The 22,608-nt window shown below is 44.0% G+C and overlaps 1 protein-coding gene across 5 annotated transcripts in view; it reads left to right on the top strand.

Annotated features, from left to right (window-relative positions):
• The window catches only part of svild (supervillin d), a 108,109-nt gene that overhangs the window by 24,314 nt on the left and 61,187 nt on the right, over window positions 1-22,608 (top strand). For 2 of the 5 annotated variants that reach the window (XM_023798688.2, XM_023798686.2), the window contains 2 exons: window positions 2,759-2,827; window positions 2,940-3,328. In XM_023798688.2, the coding sequence (XP_023654456.1) occupies window positions 2,780-2,827; window positions 2,940-3,328 (437 nt within the window). In that variant the 5' untranslated portion in view covers window positions 2,759-2,779. Of the gene's footprint in view, window positions 1-642; window positions 742-2,443; window positions 2,567-2,758; window positions 3,329-22,608 lie in introns of those variants that run through there. The other 3 variants (XM_023798689.2, XM_072712736.1, XM_023798690.1) reach the window with 2 other exon arrangements.

Here is a 22,608-nt window from a genome sequence, read left to right as displayed (position 1 = left end):
AATGACCTAGATGATTTGGAAGTGCTAAACGCCTAACCATCTCTTATTGCTGAAGGTGAAACCATCATTAACACCAGGATTATTTAACAAGGATGACCTCTATTCACAATGTAGGGGAGACAAATACAATATATATCTGACTTATTCTAGAAAAGGTAGACTATGGAGTCCTTGCCTCAAGGACGGTCTACAGCACCTGTGAATGTTGTTCTCTTGATGGATGACTGTGCGCCCCAAAAACTCATGGATTATGGGAAAGCTTATTGAGACAGTTGCAAACAAGAAGGGATTTGTTAGAAGAGTTCAAATCAAAATGAAGATGAAGATGTTGGACAGACCCATTACAAAGGTCTCCTCTTCAGGAGATTCAGAAAGGGGAGACTGAGCCCCCATGATGAGCAATTGTGCTAGTAATCTGTGGCTCTTTCTCATTCTCTTTTTTCTCTCTGTATAATCGGATACGTATGAGATAGAAGCTACATTCACACTGCCATGCTGAAGTGACTCAAATCGGATTTTTTGCCTTAATGTGACACAGATCTTATCTTTTCAGGGCTGTGTGGACAAGCAAATCTGATCTTTTCAAATCGGACTTGTGCCACTTTCATATGTGGTACTAAATCGGATACGTATCCGATTCGCGGCCATGTGACCTGAATGTGGAACGCTCAGATCGGAATTCTTGTGGCTTTTTGCTTATACGCATGCGCTGACATCAGCTTGCACCGGCAGCGCAGGAAGGTAAAAATGGAGGAGAGCTGCGATAAGTCAGTGGAAGGATGGAGAAAGTGGGGATTTAATTGATATTTGGGGAAATTAATCTGTTCAAGCTAAACTGGAAGGAACCTATCGTAATAGAGTAGTATTTGAAATAATTGCCAAAGAAATGGCACAGCGCGGACACAAACATGGCTACAATGCCAAAGAAAAATAAAGAGCTTGAAGTCAAAAGACTTGAATCAGCGCAGCGGTCATGGCCGCACAACGTGCCAATTTTACGACCAGCTTTTTACCCGTGTAAAAATTTACTGTATTAATGTGCGCATGCGTGACGTTTCGGAGGACCGATGCCTTTACATTAGTCAGATACAGTACAGGTCACTTGTACTTGAATGTGAACCGTTGAGATAGACAAATTCGATCTGAGCAAAAAATCGCAATTGAACGATGTGCCTGGCAGTGTGAACGTAGCTTTAGTACCACATATGAAAGTGACACATCTGATTTGAAAAGATCAGATTTGCGTGTCCACACAGTCCTAAAAAGATCAGATCTGTGTCACATTAAGGCAAAAAATCCGATTTGAGTCACTTCAGCATGGCAGTGTGAACGTATATAGCCTTAGACAATAATAGAGTAACAGTGATTATTATATAATAAAATACATGTAAAGATAAAGATTTCTTATTCATTATTTTAATATTAATAATAAACCATTAATACATTTAATTATAATAATATTGTCCTACCGAGAGGGGACAGAACGGAGACAAAGGCTCAGACGTCAGGGTATCAGGGAATATGGGGTTTAATTACAGGTAAGGCAAGATGGACAATACAATGACCAGTGGCCTGTACTACGAAGCGGGGTTACTGGCTTATCGGGGTAACTTGTTGGATTTAAGGAAGTCTGGGCAAAATGTAAGTGAGCGAATATGAAGTCCATTTAAACTGTGGTACCTTAAATCTGGCAAGTTACCCCGATAAGCCAGTAACCCCGCTTCGTAGTACAGGCCACGGATTGGGGAAACAAACTGAAACGCGGACGAAATACAGAGGACTAATGACAACAACCAGAAACAGCTGATCACATGGGGATTCCACACTGGGTTAACGAGGGGGCGTGGCACACGGAGGGATCGGACGATCGGGGCGGGATACGTTGTTTTTTTAACTTTACACATTGTTTGGATACATTTATTTTCTTACTTTACAAATTGCTGTTTTGATAAATGTGCTTAGATGTGTTTAGTACAGTATATGCTCTTCTTGTTTTATCCGCTTCATTTTGTGTTTTAATGCTAAAAAAAAAAACAGATTTAGGTGTAATTTTTTGGGGCCATGAACCACTTAATTGGTTTTCCATTATTTCTTATGGGGAAAATTCGATCAGATCTCGAACTTTTTAGGATTCAATCCGGAGTTCCGAATGGATTAAGTTCGAGTTTTGAGCTACCACTGTACTTTCATTCCTGTTTAATAATACGTGTAATGGGTGTCTGTCACTTTAAGAATGGGGTATAGTCAGGTGTGTGTGAGGTGAGGTGACATTGGTTTGGAATGAATGGTGGGAGCTCACATTTTTTCTGACCATGTTTAGGCAATGGAAGATTAGTAATATAGTAAAATTTTGGACTATTTTCGATTTATGTTTATAGCTTAATTATAGGTTAGTTTAATAACATAAAATGTATTATATTTTTATTTTTGTATGGAACATAAGCGGACCACGAGTCAGCCAGAAGTCTCCACCTTTGGATTTAGTTACCCTGATCAGGAAGCCCTTACAAGGAATAATCCCAGAAACTGTGTGGGAAGAGAGTTGTGGTGCAACTTTAGTGATAAGGTCAGCAATTCCTGGTTATATACACTAGACTGGGTTTACAGTGTAAATTTTCGTTTGACTGGAAGACTGGCAAAGAATTTCAGACAGACTCAAAACTATCAGCTTCACTTTACCAGCGACAGTGACATGGAATGGATATGTAGTGTGCTGACGTAATGTGCTTTGCTAATTGTGTTTTCCTCTTTGTTCCAGCATTGCGGGCGCTGTAATGGAATGAGCAGCCTGTCAGGAGTGAGACGCTGGAGTTTTCACTGCACTCAGGTCCTTTCTTCGTATCAACTTTGAGTTTCTGTACTGCTTGTGAATCTGAGTTGGGCCCTTTGAGTATTAAGCGCTCCGAAACTTCTGGAATAACTATTGCCACTTACTCCAGGGACACAGTCCAGGAAATAAATCATTGGGTGCCATGGAAAGCACAACCACGGAATCCAAAGCTGAGCGGATTGCAAGGTACAAGGCAGAGAGGAGGAGAGAGCTGGCGGAACGCTATGCTAACACGGAAGAACTTCCCTTAAAATATGTAAGGAAGGACAAAAGAGAAGCCTTGGACACTGCAGGCACAGAGCAAAAGTCAGATGTCTGTGAGGCTGATAGGATCACACTGGAGATGGACGTGGCGTCCTCAAGCAGGAGTGCGGGACATAAAGCATGTGCTGATGCCCTGATGCAAGATGAGGACAAAGGGCAGCACATTCTTCCTCAAAAAATTACCAATGGCAGCAAAGTGGTCATGGGCAGAGATGCATCATCTCTCCAGTGCAGGTGAGTCCTTTTCCTGTTTCCTCTGTGTTATTTATTTTTTAATCTGTTTATCTCTGTTATTTTGAAAGGCAGACACACTGCTATTCCTACTTTGTAATGTAAGATTCAAAGTACTTCTCGATCTCTACTGAGCCTTTGACATTTGAGCTGGGTTATTTACTGTACCATGTGAATCTCTCATATGCATTGGTATGTTGTTCTTTAGAAAAAGAAAATGTATATATACTAAAGTAATGATCAGGTTATCCTGAGACATCTATTTTTTCATGAAGAAAGCATGAGATACAGGTCTCCACATGGAACCAGGTTTGAATTCCTCAGTCTGCAGACTTGTTGAATCTTGCTGCAACGCTAAACTTGTGTTGGAGAATGATTTCTTTCTGTAGGTTTGTACAGAGTAATTCATGTGGCATGAGAATTGGACTAATCTGTCAAAACTTGTTCTGCACAATGTGTATTGTTTTTTGCAAGCTTGAAAAAGTCAGGGTCTTGTTTTTTCAGACTTGCGTTTCAGAAAACTTGATGCTCTCATAACAAAATTTTTTTTAATGTATGCCATCACGCATGTAAATCCACTTAAACATTTATATGCAGAGCCTGCTGGCTATGTCAGAGTCATCTTGGCTCCACTTCTGCTGCTTTATACAGGGTAGCTTGTTAACACCAGTGCATTCCAGTAGGGTGTGGTGAGAATGGGCTGCATCTGGCCCAGAATATGTTGATGCTTCTATTAAGGTCCACTCTTTTTCTGATGTGCATTTGTCTTCCCGTGATTTTCAGCCTCTGACATGTCAGGCTTTAAGAAAATAAGGTTTCAGGTTATCCTTCTTGTAGTTTATTGTATACATCACTCACATATTCATGTGTAAAACCTGCTTAGAACTTCAAGCTATTAAAAGATGCTTATGCTGCAAGAGCTTTTTTCAACTTTAATATACACAACCATTTGTGTTCTTTAGCTAACATAAAGACACAAGATATTGCATGTGTAATCCTGTAATACTGCCAAATACTAGTTTTAACACATATAGTCTAGGGCTGCACGATATATCGTTTCAGCATCATCATTACGATGTACGCACGTGCAATAGTCACATCGCAGGATGTGCGATGTTAAGTAACGCAAATTAAATTAAGCGGCGTGGACAACGCTTTTGGTGTTTTTGCTGAACTAACAAATGTCACACTGTTCTTATTCTTAAACAATCCACAAAAGTCTGTCTAATATAATTTAGATCAATTTAAAGGTTTTTGGGTACGGAGACAACACGCAGCTTTGCACGGGCAGCTAACAAACATGTCGATCACAGAACGAACCACCAAGCACAAACATTCTAACCATTTAACCCAGCATTATTTTGTCATTCATGTTAACTCTCATATGCGATAAGCTTCCATAGTTTAATGCTCATGCTCTGTTTAGTACTGATTAAGTTAGCATTATCATTATATTTGGGCTAAATCAGGTCAATCTTTCTAGAATTAATTATACCAATACAGCAGCGGTCACTAACAGGTGGACTGCGCCGGACCCGGACCCAGAAGCTGTCCCATACGGACCTGGACCGATAGCCCTTTGTCTGCGCTAATGTGCCATTAGTGTTAATAACAGTAACAGTGTTAATAAAAGCGACCAAAAAGCTGTAATGTTCCTAACAGAGTGACTGCTTAATAACAGCAGCGAAGCGAACACACGCAACCAAAAATCCGTAATGTTCCTAAGAGAGTGGCTGGTCTGTCCTGAAATCATATAGCTGAAAAGTTTTCAAATACAGTATGTATTATATAACATGTTGGATAAATAGACATAGTTTACTGGTGATTTCATGTTCGTGGAAGTTTCTGCTTTTTAACATATGTATAAAGTAATATTATCTGTTATCAGGCCCGGCGCCAGCAGAAAACAAGTTGGGGGGCAATTGAAATGCAGAGAGGGGGCGGCGATTTATCTCCCAAAATATGCACACTGTACGATTGTTAGTTCTACATGATAATAACTGTTTGATCGCACACACAAACACGCTACTGTTTAACAAACCCTAAATGTACGTTCCAAACACCATGGCACAGCAGCGATGTTTAACATTAAACATAAAGCAAGTGGGCGCATATTTTTCGATCAAGCCAACACACCAAAACATTTAAAAAGTAAACCATACCTCAATAACGTTTTTCGGAACTGTACTATAAGCCCAGGCAAACTCTTTGTTCTGTCTCAAAGTGTAATCAAACAAAGACAGAAAAAGTCCACTTCTCGCTTGATATCGGTTATCAACCGAATCGATGGATCCCCTCAATGGCAATTCGTTTGAGACAAGGAATTCAATAATGTCTACAATGGCAGATTCGAGAGAGCTGATCGCAATTAACCAGAGTTGAAATCTCACTGTCTGTAGAACATTGCAACTGTCTCTCTTTCCAAAAAGCCACGCATGTTTGATGTTCTTTACTATTGGCATGTCTGTTAATAAGTGGTGGGCGGATCGATCCAAGTATCGATAATATCGATAATAATGTTGGTATTGATCGATACCAGTTTAATGAGATCGATACTTCAGTTTCAATTTTTCTCCCGAATGCACTGCGGCTGTCTGTGTTCGCGCTGCTGCTCTCAAATGCCGCTACCGGCTGTCACGCGACTCAGCGGCGCCAGCTAGCAAACAGGCGCGGGCACACGCACACACACTATAATATTTATAATAAAGTACAGTGGTACCTCGGTTCTCGAACTTAATCCGTTCCGGACTCCGGATCGAATCCTAAAAAGTTCAAGTTCTGATCAAATCTTTCCCATAAGAAATAATGGAAAACCAATTAATTGGTTCCAGGCCCCCCCAAAATTACATCTAAATATGTTTTTTTAGCATTTAAACACAAAATGAACAGGATAAAACAAGAAGAGCATTTTTTTCTTAATGGCTTCCAAAACGATAAAGATCTTATCCCAACATTACCCCTGTCCTGCCCCGATTGTCCGCTCCTTCCATGTGCCACGCCCCCTCGTTAACCTCGTGTGGGATCCCCATGTGATCGGCTGTTTCTGGTTGTTGTCATTAGTCCTCTGTATTAAGTCCACGTTTCAGTTTGTTTCCCCAGTCCGGTCATTGGGTGCGTTGGACTTGCTTACAGCGCTGGCTTATAGCAACGCATTCTGATCCTGACGCAATGCATTACGGTTAGATGCATTGCGACCTCTCACCTGGCTGCAAAAACTGGAACTGCCTCCGTGACGACACACCTTTGCCCTTATTGGCTGAAGAGTTTGGTTACACGCATGACGTTTGTATCCCAGGTAGTTCCGAACTTCCGATGCGTAATCTGCTATTTCTCCCGAATATCACGTAAAGCAGTGAGAGCTGGTTTTCAGTTAATTTACCTGGTAAAATAAAGTTTAAATAAAATACATAAATGCTCTATTAGTATACGTAAGTTAGTGGTTTATTTATTGTTAGTTACTGTAATGTTGCGCTGCTTTATTTGGTTAATCGTCCAGTCTGTGAAGAAGGCATTCAAGTAAGAATTGCATTGTAGTATGACTCATTTCCTAATTTATATTAGGTAATTAAGAAGTATCGATATCGGTATCGTATCGGCGATACTTTCCCTGTATTTACTTGGTATCGCATCGATACCAAATCTTGTAGTATCGCACACCACTATTGTTAATCCCTTTTGCCGTGTCCGTAGCATGTTTCCAGTTACTAAAACCCAAATGAGTTAGTTTGCTCCCGATCACCCAATTGACCAATCAAATGCCTGGATTTGAAAATCTAGTCTATAACGTACCGACACGTATGTAAAACATAGACTTTTTTTTTTAGCTAACTATTGTGGTCTAACTTATATATTAGTCTTTTAAAATTAAAATAAATTGAAATATATTTTTTAAAAAGTTCAGTTAGGGCTTATTTTAACAGAGGGGGCGGAATTCTCCATCTGAGTGGGCGACGCCCCCTTATGCCCCCCCGTGGCGCCGGGCCTGTCTGTTATATAGATCAACTCAGGTGAAATAAAAATTGTACGTTTTCAGCATCTGGCACGCCACTCATGATTTCAGACTTGCGCAGGAAATCTTACGGCAAATCTATATTATTCCATTATAAACCTAAAATGAGCTACGTCAAAAGTGTGTTTACATGGTTAAATACAAAAGCATACTATTTACAAGGTAAGAACTGTTACATGTGTGTGCAGACATCTCGAATTGAATTGCACTGAATTAATTTGATTTGACAGTCAGGTACTGATTACATGCAATGTTGATACAACTAATATGCTACTAGTTAGACATTATGATCTTCCGGACCTTTGCTTCAAGAAATTTTCTCTAACTGGACCTCTTTAAATTTTAGTTGAATACCCCTGAAATAGAGCTATTGAACTAATTAGAATTTTTTAAATCCCAATATCGCAATATATATCGCAGAAAGAATAAATATTGCAATGTGATTTATTCCCAATATCGTGCAGCCCTAATATAGTCTGAAGAATTATTTTAGCTTTGAAGTTTTACATAAAAATTATTACTGTTACTATAAATTGTAATTATTCTGCTATGCCATCGGCACTGTTACCAATTTACTAGGGGTGGCACGGTTCACAAAACCCACGGTTCGGTTTGTATCACGGTTTTAGGGTCACGGTTTTCGGTTCTGTACGGTTCTTGTTGTTTTTTCTTTTAATCTTTAACACTCCAGAAATGTACTTCAGCATATGATATATAGCTTAATTATCCACAATTTAGGATACAGTATTAAAAAAGTTATATCATGTAATCATACATAAACTGAATTTGACTTGACTTAGAGCACATTATTGGGACCATCTCTGAGGAAAGCTAGGTGAGATTTTGATACAGCAAGAGGAAAGACATTGATGATTTCAACATGCTTTTCATTTATTTGGCAAAAAAAGGAGAACGTGTATTACCATCTACATGAATGTATGTGCCTTTTTAGCACACAAAGATTGCAATATTACAGAATATCTTGCATTTATCAAACTGGTCAGACACTGTGCAATAAACAGAATTTTTAGGAACATGGCAAATGTTCACATTGCAGCATGGAAGCAGGCTCACTGTTACAACGCTGACCGGGGAAGCAGAGGCGAGGAGACCTAGGATCGGGGGAATGCGGGGTTTAATGAGCAAAAGGAACACAGACGAGCGGTAAAGCAGAATTACAATATAATGACCGGACTGCAGAAAGAAACGGAAACGCGGACTAAATACAATGGAGTAATGACAAATTTGACAACAATCAGGAACAGCTGGTAAACACGGGAAATCCACACAGGGTTAACGAGGGGGCGTGGCACACGGAAAGAGCGGACGATCGAGGCATGACACTCACTGGAGTGCTTTGTCACAGATAACTTAATTTTCTTTAACAAAGTGCCTAACCGCACATTAAATAAAGTCACACAACAAAGGCGCACAACAGTGTTCAGATGTTGTGCTATCGGTTGGCTGAAATTTAAACGTTTTCTTCAGAGACTGGGTGGTAACGCCGAAAACACGAGCTAAACGCAGCAAACGAAAGGCTACCGGAAATTACTTAGCTGGCTGAACTTTTACCGGAGCTACGTCACATCGCTCTGTGCATATAGCCTATTCTTTCGCGCGAAAGGGAAACACACTGACGTCACATACGGGGCACGAGGCTACATTGCGCATGTCATGAACCGTCGAACCGTGCGACGCATGCATGCTCCGAACCGAGACAAGCGAACCGAACGGTTCGGTTTTTTTTCATGAACCGTGCCATCCCTACAATTTACGCTAATCCCTTTATCAGCAACTACCCACCAGTATCTTATTACTCAGACTGAAGACATTTTCCTCACTTCATCGTCATTAGAGCTCTCTGTCTGCCTTTTGTCAAGCTAGATTTTCTGCATCATGACTCATATTGCGTTTGCCAGTATCACTAATTTGTAGTGTCAAGATGTGATCATGACCCAATGAGTAGTGCCAAGCCAGCCTTTGGCATTTGTATGGATGCAGAGTGAGCCACTGGGCTTAATAAAACACACATATTGTGTTCTTGTGTTTGCTTGTTTGTTTAGTATACAGAACAGCATCAGTTGGTCTGGCAGTTAACTTTCAGTCATGCAGGCAGTGCAGTAGCATTAGTTATAGCATAAACCTTTTGTACCAGATTCCTTGTTATCTCTGCCCTCAGATTTCCTAGGTTCCTGGTCCATTTCCATCTGTGCTGCCCTACAAAGGCAATATAGAGTTACTACTTTGACACTGATTCTCAGAGTTATTTATTTATTTATTTACTATCTACTCTTATGTGTAGTAGGCAGATAAACGATAAAACAGAACCTAAGAAACCTGATTTTGGTCATTACTCAGTTTTAAAAAAATATCCAAAATCAGTTGCCCCACATCCCAGGGCTGTTAACTTTTGCTGCGAATCGGCAAGCAGGGGAGAGGAGCCAGGAAGTCGTATAAAACGGGGGTTTATTTAAGAAACAGGACTGGGGAAGCACGATGGCAAACATCAATGACAAGTCTGGGGAAGACTGACTCAGACTAGGACTAAATACACAAGACAAACTGAGTTTAACGAGCAACAGTTGAGAACAATCGGGCATAAACACGAGGTAACGAGGTGGGCGTGGCACACACAAGGATTGTACGGAGCTGGGCGTGACAAAACCCCCCCCCAAAGGTGCGCACACCGGGCACGCCGAGGGGAGGCGACGGACGAGACGCGGGAACAGGACCTGAAAGACAAAAACCAAGACATCAACGGGGCACAGGAAACAGGACGGAGACACAGAACAGGAACAGGGACCAGAAGAAAGACAAGACCTGACAAAGGACGGGGAAAGCAGACAGGCTGACAGAAAAGGGTGACACGGAGGGAACACCCACAGGCGACACGAAAGGGCCAGGAGTGAACGGAGGAGGAACAGAGAGACGAGGAGCAGAAACAGGCGGGACGAAGGGAGGAGGAGCAGACAGGGGAGACCAGACAGGAACGGACGGGGGAAAAAAGGGAGCCCGAGGGAGCCCAGGCAGGCAACGGGCAGCGGCCGGAGGGCCACTGGTGGAAGGGAGCAGGAGGGAACCACACAGGGGCCAAGGGAACGGGACGAGGGAGAGACGGAGGGAGCAGGAGGGAACACCGGTGGAGGCAGGCAGGAGGGGGAAGCCGGAGCAGGTGTAGGGGAAGCCGGAGCCGGCGAAGGCGCCGTCCGACGCCCCGCCGAAGTAGGGGGACCGGAGGCGGCCGACACGGAGCCAGAGGTGAGGCCGAGGCCTGGCACCAAGGAACCGGGGGAGAACCCGGAGGCGACAGCCAACCCGACGGCGCAGGACCCGTAGGCAGCCACCGAGCCACAGCCAGGGACCGAAAGGGCGAGCCAGGGGGCAGGGCGAGCCAGGGGGCAGGGCGGGCGGGACCCGGGCCTGACGCCTATGTCCCCTTCCCTTACGGGACACGGAAAGACAGGGTCCTGAGGGGCGTCGGTCTCGGTGGGGCAAGGGACTAGGAGTCCATAGGGTGGTCCCCGAGGGATCCCACTCAAGTCCCTCCTCCTCCCCGGAGGAAGGAGCGGCAGTCAAACAGTTCGGGACCTCCTCGGGGACAGTGACTAGGGCTGGGGGAACTAGAGGCAAGGTCTCTGGTGAGGCAGCAGGCGTGGAGGCAGGCGGTGCAGCCGGAGCCGCGGGCGTGGCCGCAGATGTGGCGGCCGGAGCCGTGGGCGTGGCCGCAGGCGTTGCGGCCAGAGCCGCGGGCTGGACGGGCAGGACAGAAGAGCCAGGCTGGATGGGCAGGACAGAAGAGCCAGGCTGGACGGGCAGAGCGGCGGCCTCAGCAGGCGGGACCGCGGGCAGAGAGGCAGCCTCAGCAGGGGGCGCCTCGGCGGGCACCTCGGGTGTGCGGCCAGCAGGGGGCGCCTCGGCGGGCACCTCGGGCGTGCGGCCAGCAGGGGGCGCCTCCGCGGGACCTGGGGAATGCTGTCTCTCACGGCGCGTATTCCTCCGTGCCCCAGATGCTCCGGCCGATAAAAGTAAGCCTCCAACGGAGGCGGCTTCTCCGGGTGGAAGCTGGCCAGGCGGGCAGCGGCGGTGTCATCCCAGGCGGGCGGTGAGCTCTCGTGCCCCCTGGCTAACTCCCAGGCAGGGAGCAGAGAGCAGGCTCCCAGGAAGAGCGTCGGGGCGGGTTCCTCTCCTTTTACCCTTCGCCTCTTCTTTTTACGCTGACCGGGACCGGTACGTGGGGGCGGGGTTATCTCCGTGCAGGAGAGAGTCCGGAGCCGCTTCTCCTGTACCCGGCTGACGAGCTGCAGTAGGAGGGAGCGCACTTCCGCCATTATGCGCTCCTTGGTGCGTGGTGTAACCTCCTGGAGAAGATCCCAGCTTTCCTCCGCCAGGGCGAACAAGCCGGGATCCCTGTGGATCTCCAGCAGCTCGCGCCAATACGCGACCTCATGCAGCAGGAGGAGCTAGGGATCGTCCTCCCGCTGCGGTGCGTCTTTACGGAGACTTGTCATTCTGTCACGATCGGGATCAGGCGAATCGGCAAGCAGGGGAGAGGAGCCAGGAAGTTGGATAAAACAGGGGTTTATTTAAGAAACGGGACTGGGGAAGCATGACGGCAAACATCAATGACAAGTCTGGGGAAGACTGACTCAGACTAGGACTAAATATACAAGACAAACTGAGTTTAACGAGCAACAGTTGAGAACAATCAGGCATAAACACGAGGTAACGAGGTGGGCGTGGCACACACAAGGATCGTACGGAGCTGGGCGTGACAGTACAGTGCTGTCCTGTTTTATCTATATACTTTATTTCTTGTCATGCCATCCTGGTGTTGTTGTATGTTCTTCTGACCAGATCACAATTAAAGCTTGGATTTCTTAATTTGTACTATATTATTTTTTTCCACTTTGTTTATTGTTGTTTTCAGAGTTCACAACCTTTTTCAAGACAGTGGTTGTATTGTGTTAAAGAGGCAGGCTGTTTGCATAACCAGTCGACAAAGTGTTTCAAGTCTCACCCCAACGTACCGAAGTACCGAAAAAGTACCCCTGTGGGTATGCCTTCTGGTAATTGACCGGAAGTCAGTGGAAAAGGGAAAGTATTTAAAGTGCCCTACAGTACCTAGTGCAGTGGAAAAGAGCCCTCAGACTCAGAATCTGATGCAGCCTGATTCATGTTTAAATTCATCATATTGTTCATAGGACCTTCAATTCAGTTAGAACCAAATGCATATTTATGCTGTTTGATGTTGATGATTTTTACTTGATTGTCGAATAATTTATGTATGATTGATAATATTTGTGTTTGAAAAATAAATGTTTTTGATTTTTCAACTACATCTAACATTCTACATTAGAAATTGTCTTTTTTATTCAGGTGAGTTGAATTCTTTTTGGCCTACCAAAATCTGAAGGGTGCCTGCCTATAGGGCTACCAGGGATTTTGATTTTGTGCAATTTTGTGAACCCTGGTGTTTTGCCTTTGTCCGGCACTGTGAATTCCCTATCCATATGCTCTCAATGCTTTTGCAGGCTAATAGGGGCAGCACCTCTCCCATGAGGTACAGATGCACATCCGTGTGCCTGGGCGGCGGATGTAGAGGGCATCGTTGGCTAAGAGTGCTTTGGTTTCCTGCCCCTTGGTTGAGCACCTCAGTGAATGGCTTTGGCTAAACCAAAGTGCAGCTTGCCTAAAATGAAGGTCCGGCCCAGTGGTAGAGCTCCTCTCTCAATCTCTTAAAGCGCCTGCATTCTGAATATGATATCAGTGGCAGTATGATTCTTGTATATGAATCTTGACTGGATCAAAGAGACTTGACTCCTGGGGCTACAAGAAGTGGCTTGTTTTGTTATAGCACCATTTCTTAATAATCTTCTATAGCATTGATATTTACATCTTCTGATGGAGTAGCTATCTGACTACTTGTAAAAGAAAAAAATTGAGAGACAGACCCCGGGTTAAGAAAGTCTGACTTACAAACGTGTACTTATGAACGAACTAGCATAAAGTTTGTTATATGAAAAATTCAGGATAAATACAATTGTTCGTAATAAGTGCACATACAACTTTGTGACACTTGTGAAAACATGGTGTGGCTTCTGCAGCTTGTCGGCTTATGGTAGAGTACACTACCATACGTAGTTACTTTTATTACTACTGTATTGTTACTGTAGCTTAATTAAGAGTTAAGCAGGAACACATTTAGAGACACCCTCCCAGGACCAGGATTAACAACCATTATCAAATCATTTACAAATCATTTTGAATAATTGTGATGCATCATTCCAATTGAGTTCATGTAAAGTGCCATACATCACATTCCAATGGTGGGGGAAGGAAAGCACATTAGCCCCCTGAAGGTCTGTAAGAAGTTTCAAAACTTCATCGCCATCCCTGGTTTACATCAGGATGACTTCAGGATTTCCTAAAATGATATCTCCTCTTAGAGACAGACTGACTTCCAGATGTCTATGTTTTCAGCATCTGTGGTTATTCTGTATTGACAGACTACAATGTGAACAGACAAATGTCTACATTGGAGGTGACTGGGATCATCAAAATTTGTTTTTTAACAACTGTATGAAGTAATGCTTTTTTATACAAAACTATGTTTTCAGGATTGCCAACGCATCTGGTGTGACACATTTCTGGACTCTTACGCTTGCACAGGAAATCTTACTTTCTGCAATTTCTGTATGTAAAGATAATCACCATGAAAATGAAGGCTATTTCTGTTACATAGCCACATCAGTTGGTTTAAGGTACATAATAACCATATTATGGTTGGTTTGCCAGCGCAAACTAGCCACAACACAGACAAGGGAGTCAAGAATTTACGTGATGCTCACAAGCAAATGCTATCACTGTCAGCGATCTGGGTGGGTTTGGTGAGGACGACCCACTGGCGGCTTCACAAGACAACAAAGGTTTATTGAGACAAAACTGAAATCATTACAAACAAAAACAGACCTCAAGGGGTCAGAACTAAAAGAAAGGATAGGCAAAGATTAATTTACAAAAAGGGTCAGAGCAACAAAGGGTGGGCAGGCTACTACTAACAGAACATCCAAACTTCACTGACATCCAACAACATACAATGAACCCCAGGGGAACTTAACTGAGGCAGGGACTTAAATACTAAGGGGTAACGAGACTAACACAAGACAGGTGAGACTAATTAATGAGGGTTGGGAAAACAGGCCACAGGTGAAACTAAATAAACTAAAACATGAAACTCAAACTAGGAAACAGAATCTAACAATAGGGATAACAGACCAGTAAAAACACAATCAGGGGTACAAGGGCAAGAAACCCAAACCAAATACAAATGAAAACACAGGGACTAGAAAACTGATATAACTGAAACACAAGGGAACAAAATCTACAAGCCAAAAAAAACAGGAGGTGGGATTCGAACACACGACAAAGGGATTTGTAGGTAGGCGCATGCTCAATATGTTGAGTTATGCAGCTGACAGAGCAGAGGAAAATAAAAAGATTGACAGGAGGGACAGGATGCCCAGCGACGTATGCTGGTCAAACGGGGAAGGGGCACGAAAGACTGGGAACAACCGGAGCTGACCCTGACAATCACACCTGCACTTCTCAGCAAAACATGACACAGTTACAACATGTCTATATATTCACAACACATAGACATGAATACATGTACACATCTATTTACAGGATCAGTACACTCACACTGCTTTGCTGCATGCCATCAAGCATGCCGGTAATCCGAATAGTTTATTACAAGCTCGGCATCACACTACCCTCACAGGGCAACTCCTAAGTCCACCTCAAGGTCCCAAAAACATAGTCATGGCCATCATTGTCACTGCGGCTGGCATGTCACAGTCCCCCTACTCTGGGGTGTCTATGTCCTTGTCTGATGCAGGGTGGTTATTTCTGGTCAGGGGCCAGTAAAGTGCTAGGTGGTCTCTGTGCAGGACAACGGCTTTTTGTCACCGGGGCAGCTGCAGGCAGTAGAAGACATCGAGGAGGCATTTGAGGACCTCCCCCTGTGGCTCTCCAGCTTGGGTGAACACCCCTTCTTACGAATGAAGCATTACACCCAAACTGAATTCCCAACACCAAAGTCCTACTTGTGGGTGTGCTTATGTCAGGCAATCGCTGTGCCTTGGTGCTGTCAGGCCAGTTTGTGCACCCCCCTCAGATGCTCACAAGGGCATCACGGGTATTCCATACCTAGCTGGTACCTTCATCTAGTCCATTGCCATGAGTATGTATAGGTTCCCAGTGTCACTGTGGAGGGAAGAGCAGTCAGGACTGGCAGTTTGGGCCCTACTGGGCAGTACATGTGTTGCAGCAGTACCTGGACAGCTCTGTATTTTGGGTGCAGCCGCGCCAATAAACAATGAAATTCTTCACTAATTTTTGTTAAATTGCTCACAAACACGTCACACCACACTGTCTCTGAGTGAGTCTGACAGCAAGGACGAAAATGATTGTCTTGGAGAGCGCATGCAGAACTCATGCAAAAACAGCAGTGGTAAGTTATACACTGAAGTTAATATATACTAGATGATCTTGAAAAGAAACTATTATTAAAATTGCCAAGCTTGCCAAGTTTTGTTTCGTATGACAGAGTAAAAATGATTTAGCTATAGGGATGCACTGATTGCATTGCACCCATAAAACATTAACCAAATTATGAAATCTGTTTGTAAGATGAAAAACAGTCTAAACAGTGCACCAACCTTGAGAAATGGCCTGGAAAAAAAATACAAATAAATAATAAATTAAAAAAAAAAGCCATCCACGATGTGGATAAAATCCTTTGTTCTAACAAACCTTTTATGAGACCCACATCCACATATAAACTCACCTAAAGGATTATTAGGAACACATGTTCAATTTCTCATTAATGCAATTATCTAATCAACCAATCACATGGCAGTTGCTTCAATGCATTTAGGGGTGTGGTCCTGGTCAAGACAATCTCCTGAACTCCAAACTGAATGTCAGAATGGGAAAGAAAGGTGATTTAAGCAATTTTGAGCGTGGCATGGTTGTTGGTGCCAGACGAGCCGGTCTGAGTATTTCACAATCTGCTCAGTTACTGGGATTTTCACGCACAACCATTTCTAGGGTTTACAAAGAATGGTGTGCAAAGGGAAAAACATCCAGTATGCGGCAGTCCTGTGGGCGAAAATGCCTTGTTGATGCTAGAGGTCAGAGGAGAATGGGCCGACTGATTCAAGCTGATAGAAGAGCAACTTTGACTGAAATAACCACTCGTTACAACCGAGGTATGCAGCAAAGCATTTGTGAAGCCACAACACGCACAACCTTGAGGCGGATGGGCTACAACAGCAGAAGACCCCACCGGGTACCACTCATCTCCACTACAAATAGGAAAAAGAGGCTACAATTTGCACGAGCTCACCAAAATTGGACCGTTGAAGACTGGAAAAATGTTGCCTGGTCTGATGAGTCTCGATTTCTGTTGAGACATTCAAATGGTAGAGTCAGAATTTGGCGTAAACAGAATGAGAACATGGATCCATCATGCCTTGTTACCACTGTGCAGGCTGGTGGTGGTGGTGTAATGGTGTGGGGGATGTTTTCTTGGCACACTTTAGGCCCCTTAGTGCCAATTGGGCATCGTTTAAATGCCACGGCCTACCTGAGCATTGTTTCTGACCATGTCCATCCCTTTATGACCACCATGTACCCATCCTCTGATGGCTACTTCCAGCAGGATAATGCACCATGTCACAAAGCTCGAATCATTTCAAATTGGTTTCTTGAACATGACAATGAGTTCACTGTACTACAATGGCCCCCATAGTCAACAGATCTCAACCCAATAGAGCATCTTTGGGATGTGGTGGAACGGGAGCTTCGTGCCCTGGATGTGCATCCCACAAATCTCCATCAACTGCAAGATGCTATCCTATCAATATGGGCCAACATTTCTAAAGAATGCTTTCAGCACCTTGTTGAATCAATGCCACGTAGAATTAAGGCAGTTCTGAAGGCGAAAGGGGGTCAAACACCGTATTAGTATGGTGTTCCTAATAATCCTTTAGGTGAGTGTATATAATATAATATAATATATATATAAGAATACATATATATATAAGAATACATATATATATAAGAATACCTTAATTAATGTGTTCATTTGTGTGGGTATAAATTCTGCCCACATTATTTCAAACATGTATTTGTCCCCTTTTCCAAATCCATTTTAATCTCTGGTCAAAATATATCTTTTCTGCGTTAAAAGCAAATGTCCATCAACAGGGTATGCTGCTACACTTACTGTGTCATTTAAATCTGACAGCTGATGCACAGAGAACTTGTCTGATGATGTCGGCTCAAATGATCTTAAATGTTCAATGTACCAACTTTCATAGCTCCTGCAAAGAAAGCAGACAGAGTTGTTCACAAGCAGAATAAGTTCAATCCTGCTGAAATTTTGATGTCCTCCTGTCTGGCCTGCAGAAACAAACATACCATTTGTATACTCTGTGCCATTTATGGAGACCTTTGGTGTACTGTGCATGTTTTGGCAATCAGTCTAGGTCTCTATGAAATCTTTTGCTGCTTGTGGCAAGGTACCAACTTGGACAGAGATGATACATGTGGCTTGTGTGTCAGGTCTGAAAAACAATGGCACATTGAGATGATACGCCATTATGTACTGATGTCTGGTAGCAAGGGTTTTCAAGATATTCTTGAAATTCTTTGCGTCCTGCATCACCCCTTTGAAAAAACGATGTTTTCCCTCAAACCTCATGGTCCATAGGTGGACCAGAGGCCCAAAACGTTTTGTCAGCTCTGGGTAGTGTTCAATATAATGATGCTTTGGACGGAGCTTAAAGTCTGGAAACACTGCTTGAAGACCTTTCTGTGATCAGCTATTTTAGTCTGCATGTACTTAATGGATTCCTCGGTGAAAGATGGCGACAACACTAGCTGAGCAATTTCTTTAAGATCCATCAGTACGGCCCAGGCTTCATCTCCTTCAGGGACTTTACTTCCTACCATGAGAGGCAATAACCTCAGCAAAGTGGAATTTTCATGCCATTTCCACCAATACTTAGTTTGGCTGCAAAATTCTTTGGGATTGGTTGTGGTTTGTCAAGTCTATCAGAGTGCTGATATGGAAATGTGTGAATTTTTGTGTTAAGATATTCAAGAGGGGGGTGGCATGGTGGTGCAGTGGTTAGCACTGTTGCCTCACACCTCTGGAACCTGGGTTCAAGTCTCCGCCTGGATCACGTGTGTGGAGTTTGCATGTTCTCCCCGTGTCGTCATGGGGTATCCTCCGGGTAACCATGCTGAGGCTAATTGGTGTTGCTGAAATTGCCCTTAGGTGTTCATGTGTGAGTGAATGGTGTGCGAGTGTGCCCTGCAATGGGCTGGCCCCCCGTCCAGGGTTGTTCCCTGCCTCGTGCCCATTGCTTCCGGGATAGGCTCCAGACCCCCCACAACCCAGTAGGATAAGCGGGTTGAATGATGGATGGATGGATGGATATTCAAGAGTGAAATATTTTAGTTGAATCATTTCACGGATGCACAAGGCCAGCTCAATAGATACAATACCTTCGAATAGGTCATGAAGTATATCAGTCAGAAAACCAGTAATGGGATGAAAATACTGCAATGCCTTACTGAGAACACACTGACCCGTAACACCGAGATGAGAGAAATGTTCTCCTTGCACAACATTTTGCACATGCAGATCATGGCAGCTGCCACACACAACACAGTGCCCCTGACACACTGACCAAGAGTTTCCAAGTAAATGCCGTCCTGCTCAAGAGTGTGCAGATCTTTCAACAATGGAGACAAAGCACTTTCATAACCACACTTCTGCAGGTCCTGTACTTTGCATAGCAGAGCTAGTTGAATAACATGCAAGCTCGACCTATACTTACTTGGTAAATTGGCAAGCAACCAATATACTGCACAAAGCTTGTGGATCTTCCTAGCTGTGCCTAAAGGATTTGCTAGTTCAAGATCATCCACATACAGAATCAGTGACAATTTCAACTCTGCAGCTTCTGACAGTAATTTGCTTTCTTTAAAATATGCTCCATTTTCATGTGACATGTATATTCCAGGCAGCGATTGTTTGGCCTCTTGAATTTTATCAAGAAGATCAGTATGTTTAAACATTGCTTGAAGCATCTGTAATATTGGAACATACACAGCTGTGCGTCCACTAGAATCTACAGTACGCTGCACTGGCATTACCAGAGGAAAGTTTCTTCTCACAAATGTTTTTCTTCACTTAGCAGTGGACAGCTCTGTACCTTCAACAGTAACACTGACAAAAACATTACTTTTCATGATGGCTTCTACCAATTCATTAAGAAGAACGTCACTGATAGACTCCTCATGCTCTTCCAGAACCTTGATGATTGAATCTCTGACAAGAGGTCTGGACAGTGAGAATATTTGTCCCAAATTGTTAACCATCTCTTGTACAGCCGTTTCTGATACATGAAGAACACTGTGCATTTTCAAGAATAAAGATGCCAAGTTGTTTCTCAACTGAGCTTGTAATTCACATGCATCATATCTACATTCAATGGGATTGCAGTCAGGAGTATCCAGCTCAGGAGAATTCTGAAAAGGAACAGGTGCATCATCACTCTGAATTGGTGGACTGTTATTTTCTGTGAAGACAATCTCGTTCTTAAAATCAGAGACATCCCCCTCTGGATGATTCCTACTTTTGTGTGTATTGAATGAGGAATACACATTAGTACGGTAGTGACAATTTTTGAATGGACAATCCACCATCTCCTGTTGTTTTAAATGTGTCCTTAAATAACAAAGAAGAGTTTTATCATTGAACGTACGAACAACTCTGCACACAAGACCAACTCTGAGCTAAACCACGCTCAAATCACATTCATTTTCAAATGCAAAATACATCAACCAATAAGTAATATGACAGTGAAATATGGTGCTGAAAAAGATTACTCACTATATTTGTGTGACCAAACGGAAAATCAGTCTAACAGCAGTAAGACCCCTCAGCGTGGCGCAGAAATTAGCTGGTCAGTTTTACCGAAAACTACGTTGTGCCACAGCGTGTTTCACCTCAGCTTTTTACCTTTTACAGGCAATTCAAAATGCAAATCCCCAGCAAATATATTGGTTTCTACAAAAACTAAGCTGGTCACAAACTTTTTTTATCTTTTGTAAGACCAGCAGAACCTTTCCAGGCGGGAAAGTGAATTTGTTTGCGTGTATTGACAAAAATAAATCAAAGTGATTAACCACAATGAACTTAAAACCACAACTTAGTACTTATGACAGAAAAATAGAGTCAACGTAACTTTTTAGACTTTTTTGAGTAATTACAACTCATTTACTTTATCAGAGTTTTACTATTCGGTCTTACAGTGTGGCCAGAATATCTTATCGCAATACTTTTGGTTATAATCATGATCCATGATATAGATCAGTATTTTTCTTGAATGTATGTAGTAATGTTAATTAATCATTTATCTGCTTAACCAACAAGTCTATTCTCATAAGAAACAGTGCTTGTGGCATCATAATAATAAACTGTTGTACCTACAGAGCAGAAACAGAGCAGGGAAGCAGGCAAAGGGAGTCGTGGAGTCGGGTAAACGAGGGATTTATTAGGGGTCAGCATGATCAGGAACACAGGGAACACCAGTAACATTGAGACGTCAATGACCGGGCTAACGCAAAACACACAGACACAGACTTAAATACACTAGACTAATTATCCATCCATTCATCCATCCTCTACTGGTTATCCGGTTGGGTCACGGGGCAGCAGTCTAAGCAGGAAAACCCAGACTTCCCTCTCCCCGGCCACTTTGTCCAGCTCTGGGTGAATCCCGAGGCGTTCCCAAGCTAGCCCAGACTCCACAGGGTGTCCTGAGTCTTCCCCGGGGCCTCCTCCCAGTAGGACATGCCCAGAACACCTCACCAGGGAGGGGTCCAGGAGGCATCCTGACCAGATGCCCGAGCCACCTCATCTGACTCCTCTCGACGTGGAGGAGCAGTGACTCTACTCTGAGTTCCTCCCGAATGACAAAGCTTCTCACCCTATCTCTAAGGGAGCACCCAGCCACCCTGCGGAGGAAACTCATTTGGGCCACTTGTATTTGCAATTCGTTCTTTTGGTCACTAACCACAGCTTGTGACCTTAGATGAGGGTAGGAATGTAGATCGACTGGTAAATCGAAAGCTTTGCCTTTTGACTCAGCTCCTCCTTCACCATTACAGACCGGTGCAGCACCCGCATCACTGCTGACGCCGCACCAATCTGCCTATCGATCTCCCGCTCTTTCCCTCACTCGTGAACAAGACCACGACATCCTTAAACTCCTCCACTTGGGGAAGGACCCATTCCCTGAGCCGGAGAGAGCACTCCACATTTTTCTGGCTGAGGACCATGGTCTCGGATTTGGAGGTGCTGATTCTCTTCGCTGCCGCTTCACACTCTCCTGCGAACTGCTCCAGTGAGAGCCAAAGGTCACGGTTCGATGAAGCTAAAAGGACCGCATCATCTGCAAAAAGCAGAGACATAATCTTGAGGTCACCAAACCAGACACCCTCAACGCCCTTGGCTGCACCTAGAAATTCTGTCCATAAAAGTTATGAACAGAATCAGTGACAAAGAGCAGCCCTGATGGAGTCCAACCCTCACCAGAAACGAGTCCGACTTACTGCCGACAATGCAGACCAAGTGATACGGGTCACACAGGGACCGAACTGCCCTTATAAGGAAGCCCGGCACCCCATACTCCTGAAGCACTTCCCACAGGACTCCCCGAGGGACACGGTCGAATGCTTTCTCCAAGTCCACAAAGCACAGGTAGACTGAGAATATCTGTCCCAAATTGTTAACCATCTCTTGTACAGCCGTTTCTGATACATGAAGAACGCATCCTCCAGGACCCTGCCGAGAGTATAAAGCTGGGCCAGGGCAAAACCCCCTGATGTCCACGCAATGCTGCAGATGCGTGTCAACCAGGACAGTCCTGCAACATCCAGAGCCTTGAGGAACTTCAGGTGGATCTCATCTACTCCCAGGGCCCGGCCACCAAGGAGTTTTTTAACCACCTCAGCGACCTCCGCCCCAGAGATAGGGGACTCCTCCCCCAAATCCCCAGACTCTGCTTCCTCATTGTAAGGCATGTCGGTGGGATTGAGGAGGTCTACGAAGTACAGTGGTACCTCAAACCTCGAAAAATAAATATATCCAAACAATGTGTAAAGTTAAAAAAAAACAATGTGTCCTGCCCCG

Source organism: Paramormyrops kingsleyae, chromosome 5 (genome assembly GCF_048594095.1).
Source record: "Paramormyrops kingsleyae isolate MSU_618 chromosome 5, PKINGS_0.4, whole genome shotgun sequence".
In the NCBI taxonomy this organism is placed as follows: domain Eukaryota; kingdom Metazoa; phylum Chordata; class Actinopteri; order Osteoglossiformes; family Mormyridae; genus Paramormyrops; species Paramormyrops kingsleyae.
The sequence above is the reverse complement of the archived record's forward strand: the minus strand, read 5'-3'. Positions and strand labels throughout refer to the sequence as shown.